The 27,796-nt window shown below is 36.8% G+C and overlaps 1 protein-coding gene across 3 annotated transcripts in view; it reads left to right on the top strand.

Annotated features, from left to right (window-relative positions):
* ABCA9 (ATP binding cassette subfamily A member 9) overlaps positions 1 to 27,796 on the top strand; it is an 84,405-nt gene that overhangs the window by 8,944 nt on the left and 47,665 nt on the right. For 2 of the 3 annotated variants that reach the window (XM_009191090.4, XM_003913345.5), the window contains exons 2-16: positions 1,467 to 1,575; positions 3,098 to 3,305; positions 7,887 to 8,051; positions 8,623 to 8,726; positions 9,507 to 9,733; positions 17,411 to 17,552; positions 17,784 to 17,969; positions 19,340 to 19,487; positions 20,931 to 21,099; positions 23,960 to 24,018; positions 24,547 to 24,657; positions 25,382 to 25,557; positions 25,752 to 25,871; positions 26,087 to 26,225; positions 26,730 to 26,820. In XM_009191090.4, coding sequence (XP_009189354.2) covers positions 1,480 to 1,575; positions 3,098 to 3,305; positions 7,887 to 8,051; positions 8,623 to 8,726; positions 9,507 to 9,733; positions 17,411 to 17,552; positions 17,784 to 17,969; positions 19,340 to 19,487; positions 20,931 to 21,099; positions 23,960 to 24,018; positions 24,547 to 24,657; positions 25,382 to 25,557; positions 25,752 to 25,871; positions 26,087 to 26,225; positions 26,730 to 26,820 — 2,141 coding nt within the window. In that variant the 5' untranslated portion in view covers positions 1,467 to 1,479. Of the gene's footprint in view, positions 1 to 1,466; positions 1,576 to 3,097; positions 3,306 to 7,886; positions 8,052 to 8,622; positions 8,727 to 9,506; positions 9,734 to 17,410; positions 17,553 to 17,783; positions 17,970 to 19,339; positions 19,488 to 20,930; positions 21,100 to 23,959; positions 24,019 to 24,546; positions 24,658 to 25,381; positions 25,558 to 25,751; positions 25,872 to 26,086; positions 26,226 to 26,729; positions 26,821 to 27,796 lie in introns of those variants that run through there. The other variant, XM_009191092.2, reaches the window with a different exon arrangement.

The following is a 27,796-nucleotide window of genomic DNA, read 5'->3' as shown; positions in this document are numbered from 1 at the left end:
AGTGTTTTATGCAGAAAAACAGGTGTGGGCTTCCCCCTGCTCCCCGCTGCATTTTACATGTCATCTACTTTATCCGTTGAAGCCCTTAGTATTTTAAACATAGTTGTTTCAAATTCCTAGTCTAATAATTGCAACATTTCTGCCATATCTGAATTTGATTCTGATACTTGCCCTCCTTATAATTCTTTTTTTTTTTTTTTTGCATTCTAGTATGTGTTACAGTTTTTTCTATTTGTTTTTGAGACAGGGTCTCTCTCTGTCACCCAGGCTGTAGTACAGTAGCATGATCATGGTTCACTGCAGCCTCAATCTTGTTGGGCTCAAGCAGTCCTCTGCCTCGGCCTCCCAAGTAGCTTGTAGCTGTGACTACAGGCACCATATCCAGCTAATTTTTTGATTTTTTTAAAAAATAGAGATGGGGTCTCACTTTGCTGTCCAGGCTGGTCTCTAACTCCTGGCTTCAAGAAATCCTTCTGCCTCAGCCTCCCAAAGTGCTGGGATTACAGGCATGAGCCACTGTATGCAGGCTGTAATTTTCTCTTAGTAGCTGGATATGATGTCCTGGGTAAAAGTTAATCTCTTAAGTTTGTGGCACACAAAATAATTGATTCAAACAAAGCTCCTATCTTGTTTTGGTTACTTATTTTCTTTAATTTCCAATTCCCACTTTTCACCCAACCTCCATTCTTCTTTCCCACTTCCAAAGATAACCTTTTTATTGTATTAGGGATGATGATACTTTAGTTCCTGAATATTTTTGGAAAATGTGTATCACATGTAATGTGAATTGATACCAATGATATTGTGACCTAATGCTCAACCTTTTCTCTTTCTTTCTTCCTTTGAACTGGAGCTATATTTTTAAGATCTCTTCAAGTGGATGGGTGTATGCCAATCCAGTGCTCCTGAATCCTACATAGTAATCTTAGGGCTGTATCCATAAAAATTTGTTTTATAACACCATGCCACAATAATCTACATTATAAAGAACATCGTTGCACTGGTCCCCTCATGAACCCATGTAAGAATCTCCTTGAGCTACATATCCAGGAGCAGAACTGATTGATGGTAGGATACTGCTAAGTAGTAATGAATTAGTAATGAATCACCCACGTGACTGGGTAAGTTTGTACCCCCAACAACAGAGCAAAAAGTTCCTTTCTCCCCGTTAGACAATTTAACAACACCCACAGCTGAGGAGATAGCAGCGATTGACATTAGTCACTTTTCTGATTTTTCTCAATCCAATGATGGAGAAATTATATCTGATAGTTGTTTTAATTCTTATTTCTTTCAATATTGGGTTTAAACATTGCCTCGTATGTTTTTATTTTAGCCTTTTGACTTTCTTCTTCTCGAGGAATGCAACTAGAAACAGCTGTTACAATGTTTCTTTCATGTGTGATTGCACAATGTTTTCTGCTTTAGACCTTCACATTTACTTCGTTTTTTTCATCTTTTTAAAGGAAACAAGTCAAAATGAGCAACAGATGCATGAGTGTGAGTCAGCAAACATGGGCTCTTCTATGCAAGAACTGTCTTAAAAAATGGAGGATGAAAAGACAGACCTTGTTGGTATGGTTCAGAGTCTATGCGTTCTCATATTTAGAGGATGAAAAAGTATTTTATCAGACAACATAAACACTTTATTTTCATTATTTAATATTGCACATATGTGGTCTAATTAACAACCTAGATTTTTTTTTTTTCAAATTCTGGGCTTTGCTATTTGTTCAAGTAAAATTTATTTTTCCAAATTACAGTATGTATTATTGTTTTCTGTCTTACTAGAGGCATTTTTTAAAAAATTCATAAACTCCTTGAAAAATAAAGCCATATCTTTATACTGCAGAGATAACAATTCTTAACCTCTGAGCTCATTTGAATCTCATGAACACATTGGTATAGAGAAGTTTAGGGCCAAAGTAAAAAAGAGGCAGGGAATCCAAAATTTAAGAAACAATCCAACGGCAAATTGTAGCACTTCTACACAATGTTGCTATAGACACAGACAATGTCAGTTTGAAAGAAATAATGGTCGTGTAAATAAACGGAAAAATGGTATTGTGAACTTTTACTTCTATTAAAATAGTACTTACTTTCTTCTGATCATAAGAATGACTAGATGTGCTTTGTGCAAAAAATTTAGTAAACTCAGAAAAATATAATAAAATCACTCATAGAATACTCATAGTTCAAAAGTTATATTAACATCTGATCTTATGAACTAGTGTGTGTATGTGTATGTGTGTGTGTGTTCATGCATGTGTCAATACATGTGTGTTCATGTATTGAATGCTTGGATTGGCAGGGAATAAAGTATACAGCAATTCCTGCATAGGGAAAAGATTATATAAATGTAAAAGTTGAGATCCCACCCTATATAGGTGTTTTACCTTTAAACTTTTACCTTTTTTATATAAGCATTATGTTTATTTTTCTATTAAGATAGAAATAGGTATAGATATAGACCAACACACATAGCTGAAAAAGGATCATATGATGAAGATGACATATAGCTCTTTTAAAAATGACATATGTGTAGAATTATAACTAATTAACTAGTTTCTTATCACTGGGTTTCAATTGCATTCTGCTGTATTTCCAATTCCTGAATGTGGTCACAATGACAAAGACTTTTACATTTTTTGGGGGGACAACGTTTTGGGACTATCTTCTTCCACATACCAGCAACAGAAGGTAAAAATATGATCTTGCTCCTGTTGACGGAAGCTGGTTACCTATTCCATGTCTCCTACTATTTATTTATCACTGTCACTAAAATTTTAACATGACTAAACTGTTGGGCCATTCATAAAGTAATCCAGCCTTTATCACTTGCACTAAAGTGTGGTAAACTTAGATTCCCAATTATAATTGGAATTGATGTTACAATTCTGTCTTGGTACACAATGTGCATATTTTAAGATATGCAGATTAATGAGCAAAAGAAAATCAGGATATTTAAAAACTAGGAGAAAGAACAAATGCAATGCAAGCCGAATAACAGAATTAAGTGTTTCAAATTGTTTGTGGATGATTTATCTGTGGTATAACATCTACCAGTTTGCTTCCTTTTTCTCTTATTGCTGTATAGGAATGGCTCTTTTCATTTCTTCTGGTACTGTTTCTGTACCTATTTTTCTCCAATTTACATCAAGTTCATGACTCTCCTCAAATGCCTTCAATGGATCTGGGACGTGTAGATAATTTTAATGATACTAATTATGTTATTGCATTTGCACCTGAATCCAAAACTACCCAAGAGATAATGAACAAAGTGGCTTCAGCCCCATTCCTAAAAGGTATGTTCCCTGGTTGTTCATAGTAATTTCCTTATTTGCAAAAGGTACAAATTCATTTTGAGATTTCCTTCATAAATTATATTGAATGCTCAAGTTTCTAGAGTTTATTAACAACATTAACGTATATTCCCTCCAAGTCTCAAGATTTTTTCTGGTTTGTTCACTAGTGTCCCATTTAGGAAATTCCATATTAAAAGGGTTACCCTCATAATTGTACATATCGAAATGAGATAGTCCAGGGTTATTTAAATGTATGTTTGTGAAAAGATTCTGGAAACATTGGACTGTAGTGACAGCATGATTTTTCAAATACATAAATATTGAGGGAGAAACTAGACATCATTTCAAAAACCCATGGGCAATATTTACAATGAAAAGAGGTGACATGTTTCCTTGTACCACAAAGTATATATGTGGGTGGGATGAAGCTCTAAAAGCCACAAAATTGGCATGGTTTCTCTCTCTGGGTGTAGGAAGAGAACAAAGAGAAACAATAAGGTATCTGATGGTCCTAAAAAAACTTCTTTAAGAGTTCATAATTATCCACCAGAAAGCAGAGAGGGCCAATTTGAGAATAGCAACTGAAACCATATTCAGAAATTATATTACTAGTATAGTTTTGGAATGCAATTGAAACTGTTAAATGTGTAAAGTGTGATAGACCAAATAAGTAAGTATGGAATAGTCTCATTCTCTCACCCATGTGTCCTTAAAACTTGGGAGTCACAGTATGGAAGAGAAGATCTAGGGCAGGACATTTACAAGGTGAGGAACTTTGTCATTCCAGATAGCTTAGAGAGCCAAGACCTGATCGGTTATGCCAAAAGAACTCAGCAGCCAATGTGGCACAAGTCCATGCTTTCATCAAGTTATTAAATGAAAAATATAAGTAACTGGGTTTTTTTTGTTTTGTTTTGTTTTGTTTTGTTTTTTAAATTTATTTATTATTATTATACTTTAAGTTGTAGGGTACATGTGCATAACGTGCAGGTTTGTTACATATGTATACTTGTGCCATGTTGGTGTGCTGCACCCATCAACTCGTCATTTACATCAGGTATAACTCCCAATGCAATCCCTCCCCCCTCCCCCCTCCCCATGATAGGCCCCGGTGTGTGATGTTCCCCTTCCTGAGTCCAAGTGATCTCATTGTTCAGTTCCCACCTATGAGTGAGAACATGCGGTGTTTGGTTTTCTGTTCTTGTGATAGTTTGCTAAGAATGATGGTTTCCAGCTGCATCCATGTCCCTACAAAGGACACAAACTCATCCTTTTTTATGGCTGCATAGTATTCCATGGTGTATATGTGCCACATTTTCTTAATCCAATCTGTCACTGATGGACATTTGGGTTGATTCCAAGTCTTTGCTATTGTGAATAGTGTTGCAATAAACATACTTGTGCATGTGTCTTTATAGCAGCATAATTTATAATCCTTTGGGTATATACCCAGTAATGGGATGGCTGGGTCATATGGTACATCTAGTTCTAGATCCTTGAGGAATCGCCATACTGTTTTCCATAATGGTTGAACTAGTTTACAATCCCACCAACGTAACTGTTTTACCATTAGAGGATGATACAGGTTGAGCACCCCAATTCTAAAATCCAAAATCTGAAATGCTCCACAATCTGAAAACTTTTGAGCACTGACATGATGCATAAGTTGAGTATTCCACACCTGACCTCTTGATAAGGTTTGGCTCTGTGTCCCCACCCAAATCTCATCTTAATTGTAATCCCTACATGTAGAGGAAGGTACCTGTAATCCCCATGTTTTGAGGGAGGGAGGTGATTGGATCATGGGAGCAGTTTCCCCCATGCTGTTTTCATGATAGTGAGTTCTCACAAGATCTAATGATTTTATAAGGGGTTTTTCCCCCTTTGCTTCCTGTCTCTCCTGCCACCTTGTGAAGGTGCCTGCTTCCCCATCTGCCATGATTGTAAGTGTCCTGAGGTCTCCCCATGTTGTGGGAATCAGGAGACCAGAGAGACCAGATGGGTGAAACAGGAGTATTTTATTTAGGTGACCACTGGCCCAGCAGATTAATATCCAGAGGCTGAGCTACGAACAAAGACAGGGCTTGACTTTTATTCATGCAGCTGAAGGCAGGTGGCTAGCCAGTGGTGTGAAACTTGTGGAATGGGGAAACTGAGCTTACAGAAGCAGAACAAAGGCAGTTAATCAAACCGTGACAGGTTTTGCAACTTAGGCATGTCTTGTGACCTTTGCCATCCTGCACAAATGGAAAAATAGGAACTTACAAAATCCTTGCAAACTTGCAGAAATAGTTACAAAAGTAGTTATAAGAGCATAGTGTGGGGAGAGGATTTCACGGGGAGACTGAAAAGAACTTGCTTTTCTCGTCCTTGCTCTTGGAATCCATTTCTTTGGGGCCCCTGCCTAGCATTGCAGATAATGTATTCATAGCTCCAGCTGGACTTTGGAGTGAGTCAGCCTGGTCAGGGAAGGACTTGTTTTCCCTTTACTTATTTTTCTTATATTCCTGCTTCACCCAGCCATGCAGAACTGTGAGCCAATTAAACCTTTTTCCTTTATAAATTACCCAGTCTTGGGTATGTCTTTATTGCAGTGTGCAAACAGACCAGTACACTTCATGTGATGGGTCACAGTGAAAACGCAGTCAAAACTTTGTTTTATGCACAAAATCATTTAAAATATTGTATAGGCTGGGTGTGGTGGCTCACTTCTGTAATCCCAGCACTTTGGGAGGCCGAGGTGGGCGGATCATCTGAGGTCAGGAGTTCCAGCCTGGCCAACATGGTGAAACCCCACCTCTACTAAAAATAAAAAAATTAGCCGGGCGTGGTGGCATGTGCCTGTAATCTCAGCTACTTGGGAGGCTGAGGCAGGTGATTCACTTGAACTCAGGAGGTAAAGGTTGCAGTGAGCCGAAATCGTGCCACTGCACTCCAGCCTCAGTGACAGAGTGAAAATCCATCTCAAAAAAAAAAAAATTATATATATATACACACATATACACACACACATATATATATATAGAGAGAGAGAGAGAGAGTATAAAATTGCCTTCAGGCAATGTGTATAAAGTGTATGTGAAACATAAATGAATTTCACATTTAGACTTGGGTGGCATCCTCAAGATTTCTTATTGTGTATATGAAAATAATATAAAATTTAAAAAAAATGGAAACCCAAAATACTTCTTGTCTCAAGCATGTGATAAGAGATACTCAGCCTATTGTAATGAGTTCTTATTATGAAAAATAGCAAATAAAGAGAAAATACAAGCACATATCCCACGTGAACTAACTATTGCACAACCAAATAGATAATGGAAAATGTTATTTTATAAACGTTTTATATTAGTAGATGAAAAAAATGACAGAAATAAAACATCATCATTTTGAAACTCCCATTGAATTAATGGACCTAGGCACTGAGGGTCAACAGCTGCTAATGTCTCAAAAAGAAAAACAATTAGCAATTATAAGCCTCTCATAAAACAACACATCAACACCTATCAGCTGGCAAAAAAGAATTAGACCTGAGTCTCATTAAGCCTTTGGATCTAGCTGCTGGATTGTAGAAAATACGGAGGACAAAAGAACTTGTTGAATTACACCAGGAGGATGGGCTTATATGGGTTAAATGGCCTGGGTTAGATCAGTAAGAGTTAGCCATTTGCACTATATATTTTAGAATAAACAAAGTCTCTTAAGGAAACACTATCTAAATGAAAGTTTTATGCTGTCTTTGGAAATTTGGCTATATTGATACCACTTCCAAGTGAAAATGTGTACTATAATTGCAGCATATATTCCAACTTTAGATAGGTTTGTTTGTATGTGAATTTAAATCAATGTATTGGTATTTCCAATGTCAATATTTAGACCAGTACCAATACCCATGATTATTTCCAATACCATTGGAATTTCCAATACCAATAATTATTTCAAATTCATTGTGCCTTAAATTATTGTTCGATATGGTTTGGCTGTGTCTCCACCCAAAATTGTATCTTGAATTGTAATCCCCAGAATCCCCACAATCCCCACGAGTCAAGGCAGGGACTCAGTGGGAAGTGATTGGATCATGGGGGTGGTTTCTCCCATGCTATTCTCATGATAGTGAGTGAGTTCTCATGAAATCTGATGATTTTATAAGCATCTGGCATCTCCCCTGCTTGCACTCATTCTCTCTCCTGCCTCCCTGGGAAGAGGTACCTTCTGCCATGATTGTAAGTTTCCTGAGGCTTCCCCAGTCATAGGGAACTGTGAGTCAATTAAACTTCTTTTCTTTATAAATCACCCAGTCTTGGTATTTTCTTATAGCAATGTAAGAACAGAATGATACATTGTTCAAATGATTTATTTGGAAGGGTAAATAATATTTGAAATACAAATGTTCGCCATACATTTCTGATTTTATCTAGAACATCAGAAATTCCCACCCTTTTTCCCTCTGTGTCTTATTCAGGCCCAGCACTGCCTTTAGGAAGGAAATAGCTTTAACATAAAATAACCTCAGCATAATTGAATATGGCCAGGTAGACATCTTCTTGCTTAACTATTTCTTTTTTTTTCTTCACATGACAGGAAGAACAATCATGGGGTGGCCTGATGAAAAAAGCATGGATGAATTGGATTTGAACTATTCAATAGATGCAGTGAGAGTCATCTTTACTGATACCTTCTCCTACCATTTGAAGTTTTCTTGGGGACATAGAATCCCCATGATGAAAGAGCACAGAGACCATTCAGGTAACTTTTGCAGAAGAAAAAAATTTTTTTTGCTATTGTATCAGTAGCCACAAAGGGGCCATACCTGATAGCAGAGGTTAAACTATACAAACATATACAACCACAACATATACCTTTAATTTCTGAACATAAAGGAGATTCGTATTTATTAAATGAAGCTTATGTGCTTAAGTACATTATTTTATTAAGGAATTATATTTACTATTATTTGTAAGTTGCTCCTAAAAAACACCTGAAGAAAATTATGTTGCTCATTGACTCCCAAACATTTTCTTAAAGTTTAGTGTTTTCTTGACATAAGCAACAGAAGATCCAAGCTCAAGGAAAGCAATCTTGACTAATGGAAAGAATTATAAAATATAATGAAAAATCATTGAGAATTGGTCTTAAAAATATTCGTAAAGTAATTCTGCTATATTCCGTTTGGGTATGCTCTGCAAATCTCACCTGAGAAGACTTACCATCCACTATATCATCATGGACTTTGCATTTTGAAACATTTGAAATTTTGTTTTTTTCTGTAGCCAAGATTGTATCATTCCATAATAATGGATATGTTCTTCTTCTAAAGCTCACTGTCAAGCAATGAATGAGAAAATGAAGTGTGAAGGTTCAGAGTTCTGGGAGAAAGGCTTTGTAGCTTTTCAAGCTGCCATTAATGCTGCAATCATAGAAGTGAGTATAAAGTTAAAGGAATCTAACGGCATTACATTTGAATTTTGCTGGATGGTGATTTAATGGATTATCTTATTCTGTCATTTATTTACTTCATTAATGAGGCACAATATACAGAACAACTTCCATATTAAAACCATTGTACTAAGTACTGAAGATCAGAAAATAAGTAAAACACAGGCACTTTTCTCCAGGGATACTGGTACTGGGGGAGATAGAAACATGGATATATAGTCATAATAAGAGTTTAGATTCTATCATAGAATTTTTTATTTTTAACTTTTTTTTTCTTAGAGACAAAGTTTTACTCTGTTTCCCAGGCTGGAGTGCAGTGGCTATTCACAGACATGATTATAGCTCACTGCCGCCTCAAACTTCTGGGCTCAAGTGATCCTCCTACCTCAACCTCCCAAGTAGCTGGGATTACAGGCACATGCCACCATGCCTGGTTCTATCATGGAATTTAAAATGGTGTACGAGGTAAACTATAAAGCAGGATATACTCTAATAAGAAACATCAGGGAAAATTTACTAATTGAAGTGACATTCCAGCTAATCTTAAAATAGAATAGTGTTTTGTCCAGTGAGGAGGATGATGTTCTAAGGAGTCACGACAAAACCTAAAGTGTTTCAGGAACCACAGGGGGCCAGATCATGAAGGGCATATATACCTAAAACATGTAAATGTAGAATGTACATGATTCCTTATAATTTAGAGAAAAAGCCCAAGGTTGGAATTAGATTGATGATAACAATTTGTTCATTGATATCTTTCTTTAGTTCGCAACAAATCATTCAGTGATGGAACAGCTGATGTCAGTTACTGGTATACATATGAAGATGTTACCTTTTGTTGCCCAAGGAGGAGTTGCAACTGATTTTTTCATTTTCTTCTGCATTATTTCTTTTTCTACATTTATATACTATGTATCAGTCAATGTTACGCAAGAAAGACAATACATTACGTCATTGATGACAATGATGGGACTCCGAGAGTCGGCATTCTGGTAAATCATATGACTCCAATCCATTATGCAGCACAAACAGAACAACTTAGCTGGTTGACACCTTAGACCAGGGGTCTCCAAGCTCCAGGCCACAGACTGCTACTGGTCTGTGGCCAGTTAGGTACCAGGCCACATAGGAGGAGGTGAGTGGCAGGCAAGTGAGCAAAGCTTCATCTATATTTACAGCCACTCCCTATTACTCACATTACCACCTGAACTCCACCTCCTGTCAGAATAGCAGTGTTATTAGAGTCTCATAGAAGCTCGAACCCTATTGTGAACTATGCGTGCGGGAGATCTAGGGCTCCTTATGAGTATCCAATGCCTGATGATCTGTCACGCAAGAGATCTAGGTTGCAGGCTCCTTATGAGTATCCAATGCCTGATGATCTGTCACTGTCTCCCATCACCCCCAGATGGGACCATCTAGTTGCAGGAAAACAAGCTCAGGGTTCCCACTGATTCTACATTATAGTGAGTTGTATAGTCATTTCATTATATATTACAATGTAATAATAATAGAAATTAAGTGCAAAATAAATATAATCCACATGCATTATCCCAACACCATCCCCCGACTCCTGTTTGTGGAAAAACTGTCTTCCATGAAACTGGTCCCTGGTGCCAAAAAGGTTGGGGACTGCTGCCTTAGATCTCTAAAGCATCATATATACACTTACTGCTTTCATAAAGTAGTACGTGATAAATGAGTGGAGCAGATGACCCTACAGACTTGGTGACTTGAAACTTTCCAAATTTATTTGACTTAAAGAAAGCCTCATCCTGTAGAAGTTTGCCAATACTCAGGGTGCTAGATGATTACTTGGTCACTAGTTACCATATATGGGTGAACCCAAATACACAAATGCTTGAGGTTTCCAATGTTCAGTAAAATACATGTTTCAGATACCTATGTTAGGAATGGTGATTGACTTTTGACCCAGTGTTGGATGAGTCATCACTTTTATGACACTGAAAAAAAGAAAACCTTTTATGTTCTTTAAACATTGAGATATTTTAGTTGAGGCCGTAGAGCACTGTGGTAAGCCTGGGAGGCGAGAAGCCTTGGGTTGTCTCCATCTCAGCATTCAGTAGCTACCATCTTGGAAAATTACTTAAACTCTTTAAACCTCAGTTTTCTCTTCTGTAAAACATGGATAATTATATGTACCTCTCATTGGTCCTGATAATTAAAAGAAAGAAATATATCTAAAATATTTTACATGGTGCTTAAGAATAAACACTCGATATTAGGTGTCAGTTGATGGAGCTATGGGGAGCTTTATGGCCAGAGAGGACAGTAGAGGCAAGTTAGGAAACAAGGGTTGAATTGTCATAATGGCAAGATCTTTTCAAGAGTTTAGCCAAGTGATGCATTAGAGACAGGTGCGGTAAAAGCCTGAGTTTCTGGAGTCAGAAAGAAATGGCTTGAATCTTGAATTTGCCCTTTGCACACTGTGATATTGCCTCAGTGTTAAATAAGATATGTAGAATGTATATAAGGGTTCTGGGCATATGCTACATAAGCTTTCAAAGAATATTAGACATTACTGAGTAGAAAAAAAATAAAGTTTATGTGATTTTCTACACAAGTGTTCAATACACCAGGTGGAGAAGTGGAGAAGATGAATTACTTCTTCGGTTTAGGATGAAAGTTTTTCTCTGATGTCTTTTTCTGTATCAAAATTGAGTGACTCAATACTAAAAAAATTTAGTCAAGATAGATAGATAGATATTTCTTTTCTTTCTTTCTTTCTTTCTTTCTTTTTTTTTTTTTGAGACAGAGTCTTGCTCTGTCACCCAGGCTGGAGTGCAGTGGTGAGATCTTGGCTCACTGCAACCTCTGCCTCCTGGGTTCAAGTGATTCTTCTGCCTCAACCTCCCGAGTAGTTGCAACTACAGGCAAGTGCCACCATGCCCGGCTAATCTTTGTACTTTTAGTGGAGACAGAGTTTCACTATGTTGGCCAGGCTGGTCTCAAACTCCTGACCTCAAGTGATCCACCTGCTTCGGCCTCCTAAAGTGCTGGGATTACAGGCGTGAGCCGCCACCCCAGCCTGCTTTTTAAAAAATGATATACAAAGAATTAGAGAAAAATAACCAAGATGATTTTTAAAATAATAATCCAGTGAGAAAGGATTAAAAATCAGGGCAGTTTTTTCCCTCTCGTAAGAAAAGCCTGAGGCATTTTACTTGTGCAGCATTTAAGTGGAACTAAGGAGAGTTTGTAGAATATAGATGAACAATTTCAGAAGAATAAAAGTGTACTGTGCAAAGGGAGTTATTACAATTAGCCATTAAAAATAAGTCATCCGAAAACATGATGGCATTTTCTACTTTAAATAAAAACTAACTGTTCATTGTGGACACATTATAAGCCAGTTGCCATATTAAACCCGTAAAATAAATAATTTCATTTATTTTTCCTGTTTTCCAACAGAGAAAACTGAAGTTTGAAGAGATTAAATAACTACCTCTCAGGGTTATATAGTTACAATGTAGCAGGAGGAACTGGAACTAACTCAGATCTGTGATTAGAAAGCTTTTTCTCTTTCTCCTTTAAAGAACTTTCTTCCTGTTTATTTGGCATTGATAGCAAGGAAAAAGATATCTTCATATTCATCTACATGTCTGTATCTATCTATGTCCTGTGAGTATGTATAAATGTGTATCTATATCTAATTATCTATACTGGGGATTGGTAATCTATCAGCTGTTTTTGCACAATTTGCAAATTAGGAATTTCTTTTACATTTTTAAATTATACTTTAAGTTCTGGGATACATGTGCAGAATGTGCAGGTTTGTTACATAGGTATACATGTGCCATGGTGGTTTGCTGCAACCATCAACCTGTCATCTAGGTTTTAAGCCCCACATGCATTAGGTATTTCTCCTAATGCTATCCCTCCCCTTGCTCCCTACCCCTGACAGGCCCCAGTGTGTGATGTTCCCCTCCCTGTGCCCATATGTTCTCGTTGTTCAACTCTCACTTATGAGTGAGAACATGTGTTTGGTTTTCTGTTCCTGTGTTAGTTTGCTGAGAATGATGGTTTCCAGCTTCGTCCATGTCTCTGCAAATGACATAAACTAATTCTTTTTCATGGCTGCATATATTCCATGGTGTATACGTACCACATTTTAAAAATCCAGTCTAACATTGATGGGCATTTGGGTTGGTTCCAAGTCTTTGCCATTGTGAATAGTGCTGCAATAAACATATGTGTGCATGTGTCTTCATAGTAGAATGATTTATGATCCTTAGGGTATATACCCAGTAATGGGATTGCTGGGTCAAATGGTATTTCTAGTTCTAGATCCTTGAGGAATTGCCACACTGTCTTCCATAATGGCTGAACTAATTTACACTCCCACCAACAGTATAAAAGCATGCCTATTTCTCCACATCCTCTCCAGCATCTGTCATTTCTTGACTTTTTAATGATCACCATTGTAACTGGTGTGAGACGGTATCTCATTGTGGTTTTGATTTGTATTTCTCTAATGACCAGTGATGATGAGCTTTTTTCATATGCTTGTTGGCTGCATAAATGTCTTCTTTTAAGAAGTGTCTGTTCATATCCTTTGCCCACTTTTTGATGGGTTGTTAGTTTTTTCTTGTAAATTTGTTTAAGTTCCTTGTACATTCTGGATAGTAGACCTTTGTCAGATGGATAGATTGCAAAAATTTTCTCCCATTCTGTAGGTTGCCTGTTCACTCTGATGATAGTTTCTTTTGCTGTGCAGATGCTCTTTAGTTTGATTAGATCCCATTTGTCAATTTTGGCTTTTGTTGACATTGCTTTTGGCGTTTTAGTCATAAAGTCTTTGCCTATGGCTATATCCTGAATGATATTGTCTAGGTTTTCTTTTAGGGTTTTAAAGGTTTTAGATCTTATGTTTAAGTCTTTAATCCATCTTGAGTTAATTTTTGTATAAGGTGTAAGGAAGGGGTCCAGTTTCTGTTTTCTGCATATGGCTAGCTAGTTTTCCCAACATCATTTATTAAATAGGGAATCCTTTCCCCACTTATTGTTTTTGTCAGATTTGTCAAAGATCAGATGACTGTAGATGTGCAGTGTTATTTCTGAGGCCTCTGTCTATTCCATTTGTCTATATATCTGCTTTGGTACCCGTACCATGCTGTTTTAGTTACTGTGGCCTTGTAGTATAGTTTGAAGTCAGGTAGCATGATGCCTCCAGCTTTGTTCTTTTTGCCTAGGATTGTCTTGGCTGTGTGGATTCTTTTTTGGTTTCATATGAAATTTAAAGTAGTTTTTTCTAATTCTGTGAAGAAAGTTAGTGGTAGCTTGATGGGAATAGCATTGAATCTATAAATTACTTTGGACAGTATGGCCATTTTAACAATATTGATTTTTTCGTATCCATGAGCATGGAATGTTTTTCCATTTGTTTGTGTCCTCTTTTATTTCCTTGAGCAGTTGTTTGTATTTCTCCTTGAAAAGGTCCTTCATGTCCCTTGTATGTTGTATTCCTAGGTATTTTATTATCTTTGTAGCAGTTGTGAATGGGAGTTCACTAATGATTTGGCTCTCTGTCTATTACTGGTATATAAGAATGCTTATGATTTTTGCACATTGATTTTGTATCCTGAGACTTTGCTGAAGTTGTTTATCAACTTAAGGAGTTTTTGGACTGAGACAATGGAGATTTCTAAATATACAATCATGTCATCTGCAAACAGAGACAATTTGACTTCCTTTCTTCCTATTTGAATACTCTTTATTTCTTTCTTTTGCCTGATTGTGCTGGCCAGAACTTCCAATACTATGTTGAATAGGAGTGGTGAGAGAGGGCATTCTTCTCTTGTGCTGGTTTTCAAAGAGAATGCTTCCAGCTTTTGCCCATTCAGTATAATATTGGCTATGAGTTTGTCATAAATGGCTCTTATTATTTTGAGACATGTTGCATAAATATCTAGTTTATCGAGTGTTTTTAGCATGAAGGGATGTTGAATTTTGTTGAAGGTATTTTCTCCACCTCCTGAGATAATCATGTGGTTTTTGTGACTGGTTCTGGTTGTATGATGGATTACATTTATTGATTTGCGTATGTTGAACCAGCCTTGCATCCCAGGGATGAAGCCAAGTTGATCATGGTGGATAAGCTTTTTGATGTGCTGCTGGATTCGGTTTGCCAGTAGTTTATTGAGGATTTTTGCATCGATGTTCAACAGGGATATTGGCCTGAAATTTTCTTTTTTTATTGTGTCTCTGCCAGGTTTTGGTATCAGGATGATACTGGTCTCATAAAATGAGTTAGGGAGGAGTCCCTCATTTTCTATCGTTTGAAATAGTTTCAGAATGAATGGTACCAGCTCCCCTTTGTACTTCTGGTAGAATTCAGCTGTGAATCTGTCTGGTCCTGGGCTTTGTTTTGGTTGGTAGGCTATTAATTACTGCCTCAATTTCAGAACTTGTTATTGGTCGATTCAGGGATTCGACGTCTTCCTTGTTTAGTACTGGGAGGTTGTAGGTGTCCAGGAATTTATCCATTTCTTCTAGATTTTCTAGTTTATTTGCATAGAGGTGTTTATAGTATTCTCTGATGTTAGTTTGTATTTCTGTGGGATCAGTGGTGATATCCCCTTTATCATTTTTTGTTGTGTCTATTTGATTTTTCTCTCTTTTCTTCTTTATTAGTCTGGCTAGAAGTCTGTCTATTTTGATAATCTTTTAAAAAACCCAGCTCCTGGATTCATTGATTTTTTTGAAGGCTTTTTCATGTCTCTATCTCCTTCAGTTCTGCTCTGCTCTGATCTTAGTTACTTCTTGTCTCCTGCTAGCTTTTGAATTTGTTTGCTCTTGCTTCTCCAGTTCTTTTAATTGTGATGTTAGGGTGTCAATTTTAGATCTTTCCCACTTTCTCCTGTGGACATTTAGTGCTATTAATTTTCGTCTAAACCCTGCTTTAGCTGTGTCCCAGAGATTCTGGTGTGTTGTGTCTTTGTTCTCATTGATTTAAAAAAATTTATTTATTTCTGCCTTGATTTTGTTATTTATCCAGTAGTCATTCAGGAGCAGGTTGTTCAGTTTCCATGTAGTTGTGCAGTTTTGAGTGAATTTCTTAATCCTGAGTTCTAATTTGATTGCACTGTGGTCTGAGAAACTGTTTGTTATATGATTTCCATTCTTTTGCATTTGCTGAGGAGTGTTTTACTTCCAGTTATGTGGTTGATTTTAGAATAAATGCTAGTGGTGCTGAGAAGAATGTATATTCTGTTGATTTGGGGTGGAGAGTTCTATAGATGTCTATTAGGTCCACTTGGTCCAGAGCTAAGTTCAAGTCCTGAATATCCTTGTTAATTTTCTGTCACATTAATCTGTCTAATATTGACAGTGGTGTGTTAAAGTCTCCCACTATCATTGTGTCAGAGTCTAAGTGTCTTTGTAGGTCACTAAGAACTTGCTTTATGAATCTGGGTGCTCCTATTTTGGGTGCCTATATATTTAGGATAGTTAGCTCTTCTTGTTGCATTGATCCCTTTACCATTATGTAATGGCCTTCTTTGTGTTTTTTGATGTTTGTTTGTTTAAAGTCTGTTTTATCAGAGGCTAGGATTCTAACCTCTGCTTTTTTTTTCTTTTTTCTTTTTTTGCTTTCCGTTTACTTGGTATGTATTCCTCCATTCCTTTATTTTGAGCCTATTTGTGTCTTTCCACCTGAGATGGGTCTCTTGAATACAGCATACGAATGGGTCTTGACTCTTTACCCAATTTGGCAAATTGGATACTGGCATCTGTGTCTTTTAATTGGGGCATTTATCCCATTTACATTTAAGGTTAATATTGTTATGTGTGAATTTGATCCTGTCATCATGATGCTAGCTGGTTATTTTGCACATTAGTTGATGCAGTTTCTTCATAGCATCATTGGTCTTTTTATTTTGGCATGTTTTTGCAGTAGCTGGTATTGATTTTTTCTTTCTGTATTTAGTGCTTCCTTCAGGAGCTCTTGTAAGGCATGCCTGGTGGTGACAAAATCCCTTAGCATTTGCTTGTCTGTAAAGGATTTTATTTCTCCTTCACTTATGAAGCTTAGTTTGGCTAGATGTCTTTTACATTTTTAAATGCTTGGGAAAAAATTCAATGAACAATAATATTTTGTGGCATGTGAAAATACACATGAAATTCAAATTTTGTTGTCCATAAATACATTTTATTGAAACACAGCCACACATCACTAACATGTTGTTTATGATTGTGCTTGTGCTACAATGGCAAGAGAAACTATACAGCCTGCAAAGCTGAAAATATTCACAGTGTGGCTATTTAGAAAAAATGCTGAACCCTGCTTCATTATCTACTATTTTGTCCATATTGTTTATACAATAACTCTACTGAAAAAACTTATCCAGAGCTGAGAAATCATCATAGATGTCTTCCCAGGAAAGCTCTCTCTGGAAACCTCTCCCAGTGACATCCATCGTATCACCCAGCTTTACTTAATTTGCAATTAGCTATCTATTTTGCCTCTCTACTTGTTTATTGCCTACCTTCTCTTATATTATGTGATCTTGAGGGTAGGAGATAAGTTAGTTATTGCATTTTCTTTACCCTTGATAAATGGTGAGCTTCACAAATCGTTTGCTGAATAAATGAATCAAGGAAGTGATGAAGTAACAACATTCTAACTGACTGCTTTGTTTCTCTGCTAGGCTTTCCTGGGGTTTGATGTATGCTGGCTTCATCCTTATCATGGCCACTTTAATGGCTTTTATTGTAAAATCTGCACAAATTGTTGTCCTGACTGGTTTTGTGATGGTCTTCACCCTCTTTCTCCTCTATGGCCTGTCTTTGGTGAGTTGGTGAATTTCATCTCAGTCTTTTTTTCTTTCTCTCTCTCTGCTGCCAATCATTTGTCACTAATTCTGGTCTCACCTCTTTTGTCCTCTTTGTAGTATTTGCATGAGACAGTGTCTAGGGGTGGAAAACTGATAAAATATACTTTTATAATATAAAATTCCTTTTTTGTGCTACTAATGGTTCTCACAGAATTATATACCAGCTGAAGTTTTTCTCTTTTCTCAGATAACTTTAGCTTTCCTGATGAGTGTCTTGATAAAGAAACCTTTCCTTACGGGCTTGGTTGTGTTTCTCCTTATCGTCTTTTGGGGGATCCTGGGATTCACAGCACTGTATACACATCTTCCTGCATTTTTGGAATGGACTTTGTGTCTTCTTAGCCCCTTTGCCTTCACTGTTGGGATGGCCCAGGTAAGAGTTAAGGTAACAATTTCACTTTTTACAAACCATTCTACACAGACTCCCTCTTAATAATTCACGCAACATGCTCTAAGCATTCCATTCTATAACTTTTGTAAAAATAAACATTTATGAGACAGGAGTGACTTTAATTTTTCTCTCTTAGTGTAATTAGTTTCCCCACAAGTCACTAAATATAGGATCATACTCTTATTATTGAGGTGTTTCAGCTTCTACTTCTAATGGATTATCCCAAAGAACATTTGTCCCATTCAATGCTCAGGAAACATGACCCTTAATGTTATCAAAAGCATTTAAAAACCAGGAATTTGGAATAAATACATCTTTATTTTTTAATTGCTAATTTCTACTGAACTTTGTCTCAGAAAAGTTTATTTTAGTTATGATATCATAACTATAAAATGCTAAATGAAAAGTTATGCTAGATATAAACTCATTGTATCCTACGGCAGTCTAGTTAAGACATTATTCTTCTGTCTTCTGCCCAGCTACTGAAATATTTTACTACTTCATGTTTTTACTCTGAAATGGACTTCCTTGTTGAGAATTCCCTCCTTTTTTCCCATTCTAAGTTCGGTAAAGTCCTGTTGCAGCACTGTTTGTAATAAGATTGAAAACAATGTAAATGTCCATTGGTAGATTACTGGTTAAATAAATTACGGTCCATCCATACAATGGAAAGTGTGCATCCATCAAAAAGAATTTTTAAAGACTGATGCTGTGACTCACACCTGTCAATCATAGCACTTTGGGAGGCTAAGACAGGTGGATCACTTGTGGCAGGAGTTCGAGACCACCGTGGGCAACATGGTGAAACCCCATCTCTACAAATAATAAATAAAAAAAAAAATTAGCCAGTCATGGTGGGAGTGCATCTGTAGTCCTAGCTACTCTGGAGGCTGATATGGGAGAATCACCTGGGTCCAGGAGGTTGAGCCTACTGTGAGCTGAAATAGCACCACTGCACTCCAGACAGGGTAACAGAGTGAGACTGTCTCAAAAAACAAAGAACAAACAAAAAAGAATTTTAAAACACTTCTTGTACTGACATAGAGAGTTCTGTAAACTCTATTAGGTCTTGCTCAAGTATCACCTTTCTTGAGTTTGTACTTCCTCCTAGAAAATGTATCTGGGGCTGCCTGTGGGTTTCTTAGTGCTCAGTACTAACTTCCATTCATTTCCCAAATTGACATCACTTCATTGCTATTAAAATTATCTTCTATAATAGTAGACAGAGCTCTGTAGAGACAAGATTAATTTTATTTATCTTTGCAAACCCAGTTGTAGCAGAAATAAGACAATAATAATTCTTAATGCCATATTAATTCTTTAAAAATTTGCTGTATCTTTTTTTTTTTCAGCTTATACATTTGGACTATGATGTGAATTCTAATGCCCATTTGGATTCTTCACACAATCCATACCTAATAATAGCTACGCTTTTCATGTTGGTTTTTGACACCCTTCTGTATTTGGCATTGACATTATATTTTGACAAAATTTTGCCCAGTAAGTACTAACATGGCTGTAACTTAACACAATTTCAGTAATTGCATGTCTTGAAAATAACTCTACATTGTACTAAATAAAAATTAGCAAGCAGTTTTTCAAAATTTCTACAACAAGCCTAATGATATTCTGTAGTTTGTTTATAGAATCACTTTCTAAGACTTGGCTCTGCCGTAACACTCCAGGGTGTTTCTTTTTATAAAGAGACACTTGCGAGAGATTATGGATAATTATACTATTAGTGTTTGTATCAGAACTAGATGAAGAAAGCTGGTGCTTGATACTTGATCTTAGAAATCTGTAAGTGCTTTTCCTATTTAACTCACTTGATAGACAACAGCAGGTTGTTAGTAAAAATATTATAATTGTGTAATCGATGTACAATCTTTCCTTTCTTTGTTACTTTTTTTTTTTTTTTTTGAGAAGGAGCCTAGCTCTGTCGCCCAGGCTGGGATGCAGTGGCATGATCTCGACTCACTGCAACCTCCGCCTCCTCGATTCAAGCGATTCTCATGCCTCAGCCTGCTGAGCAGCTGGGACTACGGGCATGCACCACCATTCCTGGCTAATTTTTGTGTTTTCAGGAGGGATGGGGTTTCACCATGTTGACCAGGTTGTCTCAAACTCCTGACCTCAGGTGATCCGCCAGCCTCGGCCTCCCAAACTGCTGAGATTACAGGCGTGAACCACCGTGCCACCCTTATGTACAATCTTTTCTGTAGAGAAACAAAATCTTTCTCTGTGCATCTCTGGGGTTTGTCTGTCAATTCCTCATATGTACTAGGTAAGTGCTAAGGAAGAGGCAGAAAGGGAAATTAGAAAATGAAGTGAAGGAAGGGACCTTCTAAATAGTTTATTCATCACATTTCTGGGAGTACTGATACAGAATAATGACTCGCTGATTATTTTAAAACCTCCCAAGAAAGAAATTTCAGAATGTATCATTAGTGTTATGATATTTATGATTATTCTTGGTGTATTGACCTTATCTGATCCAAATGGAGGAAATCACAAGCAGGAGAATTGCTTGAACCTGGAAAGCAGAGGTTGTAGCGAGCCAGGATCATGCGTCTGGACTGCAGCCTGGGTGACAGAGTGAGACTCCATCTTAAAAAATAAAAAATAAAAAGGGCACATAAGTACAGCTAGATAGAAAATTGTTCTTAATTAGATTTAAATTCCTCCTGAGACATCTCTCTGCATTTTGAGGAGCTTTTTAGTTAGTTAACAATGCTACATGCTTCTCATGTTTAAAACGTCATATTAGCCATCTCTGTTATTTTCTCCTCACTGTTCTGTGTGTGTCAAAAGCACATTAAAACAGTAATACCTTAATACGATAATGTGGGTTCAGGTTTAATGTCAAAAGGGCTGCATGGATATGATGATGGTATCCTTGAAGTGATGACTGACCCCGTATTCATTTACCTCCTGCTCACATAGCTGAATATGGACATCGATGTTCTCCCTTGTTTTTCCTGAAATCCTGTTACTGGTTTCAACACGGAAGGGCTAATCATGTGGTCCTTGAGAATGAAACAGATTCTGATCCTACACCTAATGACTCTTTTGAACCAGTGTCTCCAGAATTCTGTGGGAAAGAAGCCATCAGGTAACCAATAAATTACTTAGAGGCACAAATGGAGAACAGGCAAGACCAGGGATCTGTCAGGCAGCACACTAGGAGCAAAGATCACCTTCTGTGCCCTCTATACCCACCTACATCCAGCCTGCTGCACTCATCAAAGGCTACACTCACTCTTCATAGCACACTATTTTCTCACATTCTCAGCATTTACATTTACTAATATTTCGTGATATAGTAACAACCGTCCACAAGTAAATAATTTTTGAATTTCCATTTTCCATATTATCTTTCTCATTTCTCCTCTTTGTGTTTTTCTCCCCTTGGTTGTTCTCTTTGTGACAAACACTGCCATTGTCTCCCTTGCTTTTATTCTCACCCTCCTTTTTTTGTTAATTCACTTTGTCCCTCTCATCTTCCCTTCCTGGTTTATAATTTGATGAGGAGAAAAAGGCAAGCGATGCAGGCATGGGAAGAAGACACTCCAGAGAGATGGGAAGGAAACATGAGAAGTCAGGACTGTTAGTTTCATGCCTATCTTCCCTCTTAGATGATGGACATGCTTTATTCAATTCTTTGATTTCCAAACAACTAGAAATCTCTAATATTACCCCAGATGTTTGCTCAAATTTCGTTCATAATTCAATGTTGTGTTAATCTCACTCCTCAATAATACCTTTCTGATATATCTCTTTCAGTAATATTTTAACTCAGAACATTTATGATACAGTCTCTGAACACAGGTCCAATATGAACATACAACAAAGAGCAGTATTTGCTCATTCCTTATGAGCATGTAAACATAGCAATGTTTTCAAGAATCATGACATCTTTCTAAGCTGGAACTCTAAGTTTTATGTTCTTTCCAGTGCCTATATCAGAATTAGATCCTATCAGAGAGATCATAGAAAACCTTGAATGACGAAATAAGGGGTTTTCATTTACTCAGTGGGCAAGGAGGAGGGTATTGAAGATTTGCAAATTGAGGGTACTAAGACTAGTCTTATGGTCTAGAAAAATTATCCCCAGCAACAGGTGGAGATTGGAAGCAGGGTCTCACATAGCTGATGGTTAGGAAAGTGTAGGAGATTTCATCTGTGGCATGGCTGCTCAAGACTGCCAGTCCTGCGTCATGACTGTGGCTGGCGCTGCATCCAACAGACCAGTGCACAGAGTTCTGAAGCCTGCGCCATTCTATCCCAGAGGTCGAGCCAGCTGGGCTCATAATTGCCTCTCAGTATAGAAGGCAGAAAAGTGAAATGTCAATTAAAAGGTATTATTATACCAACCACAGAGTAGATTCTACCTAATCTATAATCTACTATCTAAACATGAAAGTTAAATGTTATCAAAATGTATGGAAAAAATCTATAATTTCTATTGCTTAGATGAAATGAAGGAATAAAGCAAGCTGATACCTATTATTGTCTCAAAAAGAAAAGATAGGGAAAAAGAGGCTAGGAAAAACCAAGCGACTTGCCCAAGGCCACAAAGTTTAAAGAGAAACAGTATTTGAATCCATATGTGCTCAACTTGAAAGTCATTGCATCTGAATGCGCAGCCTCTTTAGTTATTTCCGTATTTAACTGGATTGTGCCTATTTGATAAATTGAATTATACCCCTCAAAATTTATTGAAACCCTAACCCTTGAAATGATGGTATTTGAAGATAAAGTCTTAGGAAGTGATTAGGGTTACATGAGATCATGAGGGTGGGGCCTTCCTGATGGAATTAGTGTATTTATAAGAAGAGGCACAAGAGAGCTTGCACTCTTTCCCTCTCTCTGCCATGTGATGACACAGCAAGAAGGCAACTGTTTGCAAGCCAGGAAGAGAGCCCTCATCAGAAGCCAAATCTATTGACACCTTAATCTTGGAATTCTCATCCTTCAGAACTGTAGGAAATAAATGTGTATTCTTGGTATTTTGTTATAGCAGCCCAAGCAGGAGAAAGCAACCTACCTGCTGGTTTGTTGTGATAATGTAAGTAAAAATGTAGACAAAATGCTCTGGATCTGGCTTATAGTAAGTAGTCTTTCAACTCACTTAAAATCTTTTTTCTTTTTTTTAACTTCTATTTTAAGTTCAGGGGTACATGTGCAGGTTCGTTACATAGGTAAAGTTGTGTCATGGGGGTTTGTTCTACAGATTATTTATCACCTAGGTATTAAGCCTAGTACCCGTTAGTTACTTTTCCTGATAAAATATTTTTCTATGCCCTCTTTTAAAAATCTTTCTCTGTTTTAAATCCTTTTCCTGGTCTTTTTCCTCCTCTCTCATCTTCTTTGGAAGTTTACTGGTTTCAAGTATTTTGTGTTCTGCTTATATTATCTTATTTATCTACAATCCAACTCTGTATGATAATTAATGTCATCCCCCCATCACTGCTGAATAACTGAACTCAATGAGTCTTGAGTACACAGCATTTATAACAGAGCTAGTGTGTAGCACAACTGGGACATCACCAGTTGTGAATCATTTAATGATTAGATTCCGAAGCCTATTATTTCTATTATGGTGTGTTTCTTCTCTTCTTTTTTCCACCATAGTATCTATTCACCATTGATTTTATCTTCAGCTTTCCTCATATCCAGTCATTTGTCACAATTCTTCTAGCAATATATTTCCATGTGCTAGCTGTGCCCTCCATATTTTAGCCTGTTCATTTTGGAAAGATCAGGGATTCTGCTTCTAATTAGGTACCCTAGGTGCTTCTGCCAGTGCCTGTGTGAAAGAAGAGAATCCCCAGATTTTCTTTGAGGCTTTGAAAGAAAAGAATCCCAGATTTTCTTTGAGGCTTTGATTAAGCCTCAGAGACTTGACTTATCAATCCTCTGCACATTTTCACAATTCTCTGAAAACATTTCCCTCTTTTTTTTTTTTTCAGAATCAAAAATCTTAAAAAAGAATATGCAGGGAAGCATGAGAAAGTAGAAGCTTTGAGAGGTAACAAAATAATATTTTATTTAATGGGGCTGCTTGATTTAGTGGCTGCCTCACTGTTGTAACTTCTGGGTAGGGATTAAGCACAGATATTCCGGATATGTCTCTCCTTTATTTGAACGCATTATGTTTCCTTCAATGTAAAAAAATAAAAAAAACATATAACAATTTTAAAAAGTAGGATGTATCATTAAAAATCGTGTGGGTTTGAAAGATATATGATAATATTATGAAATTCTTTATTTTCAACTCATCTTATTCTCCAGCTCTAAAACTGTCTTTATTTTAGTTAGCCTGTCTTTATTGATAAAACCGCTTTTATCAAAAAATTAATTGCATAATAACATATTGACAATACTACCATTATAAAATGATGAAATACAGTTTTAAAAGAAAGAATTTTAAGATGAATTTTATTTTGAATATTGCTAGCTCAATCTATTCATGCTGCAAAATTATTACAACAGTTTCAGAGACTGTAAAGTTAATATGTAGGCTCTGAGTGTAATTTTTTTTTTTTAATCATGCCAGGTGTGGTATTTGACATATATGAAGGCCAGATAACTGCCCTCCTTGGTCACAGTGGAGCTGGAAAAACCACTCTGTTAAACATACTTAGTGGGCTGTCAGTTCCAACATCAGGTAAGAAGACAGTTATTCAAGGACAAGTACCTGGGCAAACACATGAATATGCATTTAATTATTTAACTGGGGCCAGGCATGGTGGCTCATGCCTGTAATCCCAGCACTTTGGGAGGCCAAGGCGGGTGGATCGTTCGGTCAAGAGATGGAAACCATACTGGCCAACATGGTGAAACCCCGTCTCTACTAAAAATACAAAAATTAACTGGCTATGGTGGCGGGCACCTGTAAGTCCAGCTGCTCAGGAGACTGAGGCAGGAGAACCACTTGAACCTGGGAGGCGGAGGTTGCGGTGAGCCAAGATCACGCCACTGCACTCCAGCCTGGCAACAGAGCGAGACTACACCAAAAAAAAGTTATTTAATTGGTTTCATTAATTCAACAGTCTCATTACCCATTATACCCAGGCATTTAAGAGAAAAATTTTAGAAGTTTCTCTTATTATTTTATTGAATTGTATTATACCTATTTAGAAAAATGTTGTTCACGTTTTAAATATGTCATAAGTAGTTTTATGATTATTCGGTTGCTAAGTAGCATTCCAGCTGAATCAGATGTTATTGTGAATATTATTACATTTTTAATCAGTTCATTGCATATTCCTTACAAGTAAACAATGTTGAAATGAATCTAAAAATTGGCGTACAGTGTTTTCCATTTTAAAAGATCTTCAGTGAAGCATGACATATTTTCCTGATGGTCACTCTCTGCCTTCTGCTTTCAGGTTCAGTCACTGTCTATAATCACATGCTTTCAGGAATGGCTGACGTAGAAAATATCAGCAAGCTCACTGGATTTTGTCCCCAATCCAATGTGCAATTTGGATTTCTCACCGTGAAAGAAAACCTCAGGCTGTTTGCTAAAATAAAAGGGATTTTGCCACGCGAAGTGGAGAAAGAGGTATGTGAGCATATTAGATGTCACACAGCCATGAAAACGAGATTGTTTACCTAGAAAATGTTGTGCTAAGTTATTTCGACATAATTCCTCATCTAAATTTTAGGCAAAAAGGCCCTTTGTAAAGAACAGAAAAATGATAGTGTTTTTAAAATAAACTTTCTGGGTTTGGGACTAAATATTCCTTATTTGGTTAGGTACAACGAGTTGTACGGGACTTAGAAATGGAAAATATTCAAGACATCCTTGCTCAAAACTTAAGTGGTGGACAAAATAGGAAACTAACTTTTGGGATTGCCATTTTAGGAGATCCTCAGGTAAGTCAAACAAAAATTACTGGTGAAATCAGATTGAAGACTATAAAAGTATTTTATTAGGTCAAACAATTTGCAAATGATAAATATAAGAGAACGTCTAGGATGAAATATTAAGCACTAACAAATTTCTCCCAAATACTTTTAAAAGTATAGTGCTTTTTAAAAAGATCTTATCTGAAAGGGTAGAATTACTTTAGGACTTTCCTCCTGTCCAGGTTTTGCTATTGGATGAACCGACTGCTGGATTGGATCCTCTTTCGAGGCACCGAATATGGAATCTCCTGAAAGAGGGGAAATCAGACAGAGTAATTCTCTTTAGCACCCAGTTTATAGATGAGGCTGACATTCTGGCAGGTAATGTTTTGTTTCCCTTATGTATCTTCATGAGAAGTTAGAGACAGTGTGGAATATGAACAGTTATGCTCCACAGCTGTGTCTCCCTGGAACTGCCATGACCCAAGACAGGAGAATTTTGCTCTTACTCATTTGTGGGTCTGCATCCCAGAGTACTTGGCCCCGTGGAAATATTCTGAGTTCATTGCAGAGCAGCTTTCTGGTTGTAAAATACATATCACACCCTCTAAGATATAATTTGTTTTAGGCAGTCTTGATGTCAGTTTAACTGAAACAGATCCTTTAGATGTATAATTTTTCTCAATACGCTAGAGAATAAGTTGACCTAATTTATCAATCGAGCTGTTGGATGACAAAAAAAAGTGGTTTACGTACGGCCAGAATTAGAATGTATCTATTTTAGTGTGTCATGCTGCTACAATACATCGTTAATGGATTTGCGTTTTGTGAATAGTAAAGAAATAAGTCCTTTGTGTAACTTATCTTTTGATTATTTCTAAATAGACAGGAAGGTGTTCATATCCAGTGGGAAGCTGAAATGTGCAGGCTCTTCTCTGTTCCTGAAGAAGAAATGGGGCATAGGCTACCATTTAAGGTACAGCCCTGAATGTTGGAGACATGTTGACACAAGCTGAAAATGCTGGGCGCAGGTGGTATCAGCATCAATGGGTAAAAGCAGGTCCTATAACCACTAAGTTCATTTCTAGAGAGCTATGGTAGAACTGAGGCATAATTGCTTTGTTTTTTAGCTAGAACGCAGGATATATGAGATTATAGACATTGAGCATGCAAGGATGATTAATCTAGGTTTAAATAAAATTTTTGAAAAATATTTTCACAACGTGTTGCCTGCTAAGAGTAATTTGTTGATATTCTGACCCTTTCTCTTCTCATATTTCAGATGTTTACTTTTGCTCATCTTAACAATTTCAATACCCTGTGTTCTCCCTGACTTCATTTCTTTCCACCATCCTTTTGTGTTTTTCTTCTCTTACTGATAATAATTATTATCATTGAGTAATGTCTACTACTTTTTAAGTATTGGCTATGTTTTAGGTACTTGCTAAGATATTTACATATAGAATATTCATATTATTGTATTCAATCCTCTAAATAACTCTAAGAAGATACTGTTGTTATTCCTCTTTGACAAGTGAAAATACCACTTCAGATAGTTTTAATAATCTGCCAATTTCACACGACTTGTAAATGGTAGTCGTTGGATCAAAATTACAGGTGTGATATGAATGGCTTCCTGTATTTTGCACTACAATGTTGATTTTTTTAAAAAAATGATTCAAATAACTTCATCCTGATGGATAAATGGATCCCCCCATTTTTTACTCAAAGTGCCTAATCTGATCAAATCTACCAATCTATCATTACTACTTGTTACAAATCTACCAATCTATCATTATTACTTGTTACAATCTAATAGAATCAATACCCTCTATTGAATACTCGCTATTCTCTAAGTATGTTTCATAGTTCAGTTGTCTTGTTTCTGCTTGAGGGAAGACGTCTGTCAAACATGTTCTTCTTCAACCCATTTAACCATGTCCAAGTCTTAA

The sequence above is a fragment of the Papio anubis genome, chromosome 17 (genome assembly GCF_008728515.1).
Source record: "Papio anubis isolate 15944 chromosome 17, Panubis1.0, whole genome shotgun sequence".
Lineage (NCBI taxonomy): Eukaryota > Metazoa > Chordata > Mammalia > Primates > Cercopithecidae > Papio > Papio anubis.
The sequence above is the reverse complement of the archived record's forward strand: the minus strand, read 5'-3'. Positions and strand labels throughout refer to the sequence as shown.